The 7,949-nt window shown below is 41.7% G+C and overlaps 1 protein-coding gene across 2 annotated transcripts in view; it reads right to left on the bottom strand.

The window, feature by feature from the left end:
- LOC117884127 (tetratricopeptide repeat protein 38-like) overlaps positions 1-7,949 on the bottom strand; it is a 30,095-nt gene continuing 22,146 nt past the window's right edge. For both annotated transcript variants that reach the window (XM_034784273.1, XM_034784281.1), the window contains exons 11-14: positions 5,875-6,040; positions 3,244-3,403; positions 2,913-2,986; positions 1-1,537 (exon numbers count right to left, since the gene is read on the bottom strand). In XM_034784273.1, coding sequence (XP_034640164.1) covers positions 1,444-1,537; positions 2,913-2,986; positions 3,244-3,403; positions 5,875-6,040 — 494 coding nt within the window. In that variant the 3' untranslated portion in view covers positions 1-1,443. The remainder of the gene's footprint in view (positions 1,538-2,912; positions 2,987-3,243; positions 3,404-5,874; positions 6,041-7,949) is intronic.

Raw genomic sequence — 7,949 nt, 5'->3', positions numbered from 1 at the left:
TGAATCCAGAACATTTTTAATACAAGAAAAATCAGTGCAGACTCATTCAAGGAATAAAGGATTGGGTGGGCGTAGGGAAAGATAAGTGTAAATGACAATTTTTGCAGTCTGGCCACACATATGCCTAACACTAGTGTAATGGAAGTTTTTGGTGCCAATTCCACCTCTGAAAATGAGTTCCCAAAATGGGATTTTGTTTTTTGTGGGATTTGTTTTGGATGGATGGATGAATATGAATATTGTTGCTGAACATGATACCCTAAATTTTAAATTCAAACAGCATGGCTTTCTCTCACACGTTTGGTGCATAGAATAGCCTGACTCATCCCAGAATTCTGCTGAAAAGAGATCCAGATTGAATATATAAAATATTCATAAACTGTAGTTTCATACACGTAACTAGTCACTTCCTTGCTACTGCCTGAGTTCAGAAAAAAAGGATCATATCACTGAATTGAACAAAGGACCATAGATAGTATTAATTATATATAAATCACATTACATATAAACAAGGTAAGCATTTAGGATAAAAATCACATATTTTTCTTATGTATATTTAATAAAGATCTTAAATTCAATCAGTAAAAAGTTCATACTAAACTGTGAAGTTGTCAACTTGCAAAATAAAGTCATACAGGCATGATCTTGAATAGCCAACAATTCAAAATTATACCTTTGAAGAACCTAGAGCCTGGAGGCAAGCCCAAGGATCTGAGCTGCATACTGCATAGTGTGTGTGTGGGATATCACTATGTATGAGTGACGTAGAAGTGTTCTCCTACCTTCCCCCAGGCCTCTATTGCAATTCCAGGACTGGAGCACACTATGTGGCTAGTGCCACTCCATAGAAGACTGTCACCTGATTCATTGGTTCAAAACCCCAATCTCCTCTCCCACCACTGCATGCATTAGGAGACCATATGGAGTGGAGCTTCATGGAGGCACAGGGCTCCCACATCCTTCCCCTATTTGTAGCAGTGGTTCTGTGGGGCCAGAGCCTGCTGTGGTTATTGAGCTGTTCATATAAAAGCTCTATCCATCCCAATCTAGTATTCATGTACTCGAATAGCAACACCACTGCCTACTTCGGCAGTGCACAACCTTGCAATAATAGTGTTATCCTGCAATCTGATAAGCATAAGACCGATGCGGTCTCCTGAAAAGCAAAGGCTCAGCATGCTTTTAAACAAATATTGATATCGATTTCATTTGCTACTGTCGCCCTGCTAGGCACAGCTAGGCTACAATCTTCCAAGAATTAGAGGTATGCCAAAAGCTCAAGCAAGCTGAATCGCCAAAAGAAGCTTCCCAAAGCTCAGATATTTAGAAGATCTGGTATGGCTGATGATGCAGGATTTTCCCTATTTTGATTCTTTTAATGCCATAGAAAGAGACTCATTACAGTGCTAATTATTATTTCCACTGGAATAACAGATTTAAGATTCATCCCATCGCATGAACAGCTGATGCTTTCCGAATAAGTCGCTCAGTCAATGGTGAATTTGGTCTCAACCCATCACGTTCTGCCAGGAGGCATCTGAAGGAGGTAAGAGATGGGGGAAGTGAAAAAAAGAGGCCATAAATACAGTGCTTAAAACTATAGCAAGTAGGCTTTTCTGTTTCCTGATTTAGTAAGTCATGTGTCGTCTGAAAATAAAAAGCTTGCTGCAACAAAAAGACTGGTAGATGCTCACGTTTCAGTCCCTGGCATTTAAAAGAGTTGAAAATGAAAATCAGTATAGGAAACAGCACAGCTACATTTTTAAATGCCCATATTGTGTGCCTTGACCACAAATATCGCAATGCAGGACATGGACAAATAAGAGAGTGATGTTCTCTTTCCCATTTCTAACCCTCCAACTAATTTTCCCTATTTTCACAGCCACATGGCTCTGAAAATCACACAGCAAAAGAACTTTGTGAGAAAATAATCTTGCTCTCCTCCCTTCAAGATCCTAAAAGCTCCCTTGTTCCAGCTCATCCTCTACCACTAACCATCCACTTCTGTTCTGATATCTCACCTCATAATCATAATCCTTAACCATAACAAACATTTTAAATAAGATGTCTCATACATAGACTACCCGCTCACATTACTTTAAATATTTTTTCCCCAGTTATTTGTATTTTGTCTAATTGTGATTTTAAAGTTTTCTGACAGGGAGATATAATAAGAACATGAATAAAATGAGCAAGGATCTCGTCACATCTGGGAGGCTGGAATGATTTTCATTACTTAGAAGCTAGGGGTCTGATTCTCCACTCATTTACACTTGTGTTAATCAGGACTAACTCCAGTGAAGTCAATGGAGCTACTCTGGTGTAATAGAATTTGGTCTTAAGCTTCAATCCTTTCAGCTGCCCTACACAGGTAGACTCCTCCAAAAACTTGAATGGGCCTCGGTATGGGCACGTGAGTCTGCTCACCTGCTCATGTGAGCAACTCTTGTGATTTCTACTAACACAAGCCTGGCACAATGGAAAGCTGAAATATGGCACTACAGTAAGTTAGATCCCAAATAAACTGCATGTGGCATCATTATAGTCTTCAGCTACTCATATATGTTTTATTTTATAATCTATAAAGTATATTGTTCCATATGTAAATACAATGGTGCCATACTGGAAGAGAAAGTCTTTTATAGCTAAACTTGTAGACTGCTAATAAATTGGTCAAATCAAACAGCCAAGTTTGTGTAGCTGAACAAAATAAATATTTGATAATTGCTGTAAATTGTGACCTAAGATTAAATCTAAAACTTTGCAGCTTTGTATGTACTTACTTGCACATCATTTTACTTGTAATTTACAATGTTTAAAAACAGTTGCAATTTGTGCTTTCATAAATTGTATTTCTATTTAATACATATCATGGAATCCAGAAGTTCTGATTTTTAGCAAGTGGTACTTACCTGGCCAGTTTTTGATAGGCTTTTGATTTACAATTTAAAGCAGCATGAATCAATAGCTGGCTGAAAACATCTCTCTGAAAATATGAGTCACAAATGAAATAAGTTAATATTTGGTAATAAATGCTGCAAGTGACAATTGCTTAGATTCTGATTGGTTAAAATTATCCAGGAGAGAATTTCTTCTACAAACATTATTAAGCAGCTGAGACATAGTACTTCTTATTTGTACATTTGAATGTTAGTGGTAACACGAAAGCCTAGCAGATGCTACTCAAAGACAAACAAGCCTTACCCAAATGCAATTTAATAAAATAACATTCAAGCCCCTTACCTGAGCATTGCTGCCTCCTATCTGCAGGAGTTCGTAGCGAACTGGATAAAGTAATTCTACTGTCTTGTCATAATTTCCATTGTCAAACTCTACCAAAGCCTGGCAAAGTGGCAACCCCAATTTTGGAGCCAAAGTAAGCTCATGGTCTTCACCAGGTGCTCTGCAGAACAGGAAAGGAGTTAACTGCAAATGAGCAGAAGATCAGACTGCAGCACTTGTACTCCTTTTAGTGCTGTTCTGTCACCTCCTGTTGGAGCAACTTAATTCCATTGAGTGCAAGGAATAGTGATACACGGAACAAAACACCTCACCCATTAGGTACATTTTGCTAAACAAATCCTTATTTGTTGTAACTTTAAAAAATCCTGAAACCTCGCATATTTTAATTAGACAAGTGAAGACATCCATTCCATAGTAATGTTACCCCATCTGACCTGAGTAGTTAGCCAATCATTGGAGCCTTGCAGGTTGTTTCCATTAGGAGGAGAAACTGATGATAAAGTCAGATATTTCTTTGAGGGAAATCTGTTTATTAACAAGAATGTACAGAAAGCCCTGTTTCCACAAACACAGTAGGAAACAAACATACAACAGGAGGCATTGCTCAATATTCCAAGCCTCTTTTTTCAGCCAACACTCTAACCAATAGCTCTCTCAAATGTCAGGGTCACACTACAAGCGATGGTTTGGATGTCTTTGGATTTGTGTTGCCTTCTCTGTCTGCCTGTCTCTTTCTCTCTCTCTCACACACAGGAACACAGACAGAGAGCCCTCTCCATCAAAACCCACATAGCTCATCTCCTGGCCTTGCATGTAGCCTAGGTTTGGGTGGTGGCGTTACGATAAAAATGTAAAGGTAAGTGTGGACGAGTAGGTGAAAGCACTGTGCAGAGGTTGGCAATATGAAGTATAAATTCATTAAATATTCCACAAAGTTTCCATCTATCAATGTTGAAATTCTATAGCACATATAGTATGTATCTAGAAGAAAAAAAAGGCTGTTACCATCTGATAGTAGCAAGCAAACCAGAGATTACTGTTTGGTAGCTTTACATTTTTCACATTTTCTTCTTGATCTCTCAAAGCCTAAGTGGATCATTTGCACATGCACCAGTGCTGTTCTGCTCTTTTATGCAAAACAATATCCATCGCACTTGATATTAAGATTCCATTTATAAATAGTTTCTAAAAATTGTTAATAGACTCATAGGCTAGGTCTATACTACCTGCCTGAATCGGCGGGTAGAAATCGACCTCTCGGGGATTGATTTATCGCGTCCCATCGGGACGCGACAATCGATCCCCGAATCGGCGCTCTTACTCCACCAGCGGAGGTGGTAGTAAGCGCCGCCGACAGAAAGCCGCAGAAGTCGATTTTGCCGCCGTCCTCACAACGGGGTAAGTCGGCTGCGATACGTCGAATTCAGCTACGCTATTCACGTAGCTGAATTTGCGTATCTTAAATCGACTCCCCCCTGTAGTGTAGATGTACCCATAGACTCATAGACTCTAAGGTCAGAAGGGACCATTATGATCATCTAGTCTGACCTCCCGCATGATGCGGGCCACAAAACCTCACCCACCCACTCCTGGAAGAATTCTCTCCCTTGACTTAGCTGTTGAACTCCCCAAATCATTATTTAAAGACTTCTAGTCGCTAAGAATCCTCCAGCAAGCGACCCCTGCCCCATGCTGCGGAGGAAGGCGAAAAACCTCTTTCCCAACCTGTCTATTTCAGGATGTTCTGTGGCACCTTTATGCCACAAATGTCTTACATATAGCCCTAACGGATCAGAAAGAGAAAGCAATGACTGATTCAGACTGTACTCTGAAGAAAGAAGGGAAAGCAGTTTCACCCACAGAAAAGTTGTGTACATAAAACAAAAGCAGGAAAAATGTAAGAGTGGAATGCCATTCTTATACCGCCTGTCACGATGGTCAATATAAAAATAAGAGCAAGAAATTTGTATTTTAGACATAAACAAGGATGTGACAAACATTCTATTTTGCTGAAATACCAAAATATTCAAATTTGTATAGATGAACCAAGTTGTGCCAAAATTATTTTCACAGTGCTTTCAGCTCAATTTCATGTTAAAATGATAATTCATTGTACGCTTATAGACATTTTATAGATATCTTGTAATGAACATTGATTAAAATTGGTGCATCAGAGCAAAAGGGGCCTTTACAGGTAGTTGGCTTATTTTGTGAAGTTTTCTTAACGCTGTAAAAGAAAAATTCCACCTTTTTGATATGAAGAGTCACATCTCTAAAGTACACCCACTGTAGGGGGAAAAAAGTGTCTACAGGGTAAGGTGACACAAGCACTCAAACTCACAGGACCTACAATACTCAGACAATGATGCTGCTATCTGACAAGATTAAATACCCAATCTAGACATTAAATGCCCAGTTTAGATACACTTAAAATCAAAAGTAATAAGATTTGCTAATCTTAACTACAGAAACACTACCCTGCTGAAACCAGAATTCTGGGTAGGACGTCCTAAATCAGAGAAAAATAAATTATGGTACTTAGCAAACTGGAAGAAATTAATTATTATACTAATATGCCTTGTGATGAAAACAAATATTTATTCAGAACAACATTTGAATTCACTTGCTTACTTGGCAAGTTCCTGAAGAGTTGTTAAGAGCTCATTGGTGGTTTTGTGGTCTTTGACCCCAAGCAAAGACATGAGTATGTGGACATCATTGAAAAGCCAAACATGATCTTTGGTGTGCTTCTTTGCAAGAGGGATAACTTCATTCCATCTGTCTCCCACCTTTACTCCTAGGAGTAATATACATGATTTCAAATAAAAACTCCACATACAAAACCATGTCTCTTGGCATATACGCCCAGTTTAATTCAGCATCATAAGATTTGATTACTAGTTTAAGGAACCACTTCTGGACCTGTGTCAAATCTCTTTATTGGGTATCTCCAAATATACCATCTGTAACTGATATCCTGGATCCCATTAGATAGGGATCAGGCCTAATAATAAGATAAATCAGAGGCAGATTATGGGTTTGTAGGGCCCTGGGCCAGAGAAAGTGGGGGCCCATCCCCACCCCTTCTTTCTACAGTCCCCCTGCTCCCACCCCCAACGCTCCTGTGGGGAGTTGGGTCAGGTGCTGCTGCTGGAGAACAGGGTCAGGGCGTGGAGGCTTGTCCAGCTCTACCTGCCCGGCGCTCCGGTCGGGGAGCGGGGTCGGGATGCAGGGGCTTCCCCCCACTCCCCAGCAGAAGCGCCAGGCAGGTGGGGGGAGCAGGGCAAGCCCCCGCGCCCCAACCCCGCTCCCCAGCAGTAGTGCCGGGCAGGCGGAGTGGGTCAGGGCAGCGCCCATTTTTTCGGGGGCCTCACAATTTGCCAGGGCCCCTGGGCACAGGCTCCGTGGGCCCAGTGGCTAATCCGCCACTGGGATAAATGACGTCCTCCTGAACACAGATGAGGGAAGATAATGCCCAAAGTCATTATTCTGGATCTGTGTGGGGCATATTATTACTAAAGCAGACGGCAGATGAGTGCACCATGACTAGCTGCAGCAGAGCTCTGTGAAAATTATTATTTACAACTGTGATGATGTGGGGACAGTCTGTCTTATGAATTCTGGTTGATATTATGAAGTTGTATCATTAAATTGCTGTATCAAGGAAAACCTCTGTATGTGTATCCACCATGAGCGGGCAGAGTTGTGTTATGTCTTCCCCAGACCCAGGACAATGGGAAATACTTAATGTTAACTGAGGTGCTTTGAGCAGGCAATAGATATGCCTAGGTAGTTTGCACAAGGTGAGAAAAGATATTTCTCTCTTGGGAGTGGGGGAGATCGGAGCACTGGAAATTTTCCAAAAAGCAGAACAAAGGAAGCCAGGTGTTGGAAAGGTGGCATATAAATAGGGAATGTTTGCTGTGAGACACACAGTATCAGGCGGTGTTGGGTAGTAAGAGAGGAAGGGAATGGAGCAACCAAGAACACAGAAGGCAAGCTGGGCTGAAATGAGGAGCAGCAACCCAGAAGCCTGATGGGGCAGGGAAGGGCAAGTAGGGTTTACTATGAGCAGATCTGTGTATTTCTCATGCTATGAAACAAAGACTCTTAATGTGTTAGTAACCTATGGAAAGGTCTGTATGTGTTACATGCTTTACAACCATCATAGGCCCTGACCCTGAGAGAGTTAAACTGTAAGCCAGAGGGCTCTTATCTTTGGTAGGATTCTGGGACTGGGTGTGTGTAGGTTGCTGGGATACCAGGGGGGAAAAGGGGTCAGCACTGGTCCTGGGGACTAAGGCATAGGGTTACCATATGTCCAGGTTATTCTGGACATTGCTTCTATTTTGAGACTCCGTCTTCTGTCTGGGCAGATTTTTCAAATAACAGGAAATGTCTGGGATTTTTGCAGAGCAGATACTGCAGCTCAGAAAGCGCCCTGATTGATCCGCTTCCAGATTGGTCCCTCCCCTGTATCCGCCGCTGATTGGACCATTCCCCTGCAGCCACAGCTTCTGGATCCTGCCCACCCAGACCCCGGTTCCCAGCCCTGGGGAGGAGGTCCTGCAGGAAAGTGCTGACTGATCACAGAATCATAGAATATCAGGGTTGGAAGGGACCTCAGGAGGTCATCTAGTCCAACCCCCTGCTCAAAGCAGGACCAATCCCCAACTAAATCATCCCAGCCAGGGCTTTGTCAAGCC

The sequence above is a fragment of the Trachemys scripta genome, chromosome 1 (assembly GCF_013100865.1).
Source record: "Trachemys scripta elegans isolate TJP31775 chromosome 1, CAS_Tse_1.0, whole genome shotgun sequence".
In the NCBI taxonomy this organism is placed as follows: Eukaryota; Metazoa; Chordata; order Testudines; family Emydidae; genus Trachemys; species Trachemys scripta.
Note: the sequence above shows the minus strand (reverse complement) of the source record. Positions and strands in the feature narration are given on the sequence as shown.